Source organism: Octopus bimaculoides, chromosome 9 (assembly GCF_001194135.2).
Source record: "Octopus bimaculoides isolate UCB-OBI-ISO-001 chromosome 9, ASM119413v2, whole genome shotgun sequence".
NCBI lineage: Eukaryota > Metazoa > Mollusca > Cephalopoda > Octopoda > Octopodidae > Octopus > Octopus bimaculoides.
Window position 1 is genome coordinate 89,684,130 of NC_068989.1, and position 1,237 is coordinate 89,685,366.

General features: G+C 42.2%; 1 protein-coding gene across 1 annotated transcript in view; it reads right to left on the bottom strand.

Moving 5' to 3' along the window:
* The window catches only part of LOC106877651 (late secretory pathway protein AVL9 homolog), a 36,567-nt gene that overhangs the window by 6,470 nt on the left and 28,860 nt on the right, over positions 1-1,237 (bottom strand). The window contains exon 12 of the mRNA XM_014926596.2: positions 873-987. Coding sequence (XP_014782082.1) covers positions 873-987 — 115 coding nt within the window. The remainder of the gene's footprint in view (positions 1-872; positions 988-1,237) is intronic.

Consider the following 1,237-nt stretch of genomic DNA (forward strand, 5'->3'; position numbering starts at 1 on the left):
TGAAACAAGTAAAAGAGTATACCCTCTCATCCAAGTGACCCAAACTTGGCTGAATAAACCTCAGCCTAAGTCCAAGCAGCATTCTACTGAAACCCCATCAGTTATGTGCTTTCTATGTGGCCCCTGTGTTGTCCTTTGTGGCTTTTCTTTGGCTCATCTCTGTAATGTAAATAGTTGAGGGCCAAGAGAGAAGGGATTATTAGTGAGGCAATAGTGTAAGGGGTCGTTGGTGATATCATAGAGATTAATGGGATAATGGGATAATCATGGAGATTAATGGGATAATAAATATAGGGAATTAGTGATCAGATAGCATGGGAATCAGTAGGTTGTTGCTGTTTAGCTCAAAATCAGCCCTGATAAAGGAGATTTATAATGTAAGGTGTTCCAACTGTAACCATCCCACCTTTTTAAAAGTTTATATAGAGGTACATTACTCAATGTGTTCCTTTCCTTATTTAAGTTGGTTGGGTATGATTTGAGAGAGATTTGACTGTTATTTCTAGCAGATCGACTGGATATTAGTGTGTCAGTAGTGAAGGGAATTAGTTATGTAGCAGGGCGGTGTAGGTGAAGTGGGATAGGATAAGTAGATCAAGAATTCAAGGGAGAAAGGTCAACGGTCAACAGTGGAACTACTACCCCCAACCCTCACCTCTACAACTCCAATTACTGGAACCACACCATTCCAGCAACCACCACATCAACTCATGCCTACTACTACCACCACTGCACCTTCCCTTTAAACACCACCACTACAACCACCAATGCCAGCATACCAACAACTGCAGCTGTTACCATAGCATCACGCCCAGCTTTCTACGGCTGCTCCCACTAACCCCCACCAGCAGTATCCAGAAACCAGTACTTACGACTGCGAGACCGACTCGATAAGAGGGTGTTTACAGCTGTGCCACAATCGGTAGTTATGGGTTGTCTTCCAAGCTTGGATAAAGGTCAAGTTGAAGTCTTCCATCAGCTTCTCATCTGAGTTGCGCAGGGAGAGAGAGAGAGAGAGAGAGAGAGCGATACAAAGAGGGATAAGAGGGAAAGAGAGAGAGAGAGAGAGAGGAGAAGAGTGTAAAAAACATAAGAGAGAGATACATGACAGTTTTAAACAGTTAGTACACGACTACATCTATGTATTCATTTGAAATATGTGTGTGTGTGATATACAAGCAGTCATAACTTCATACTATTCTGTTATAACATTAGTAGTAGTAGTAGTAGTAAGGGG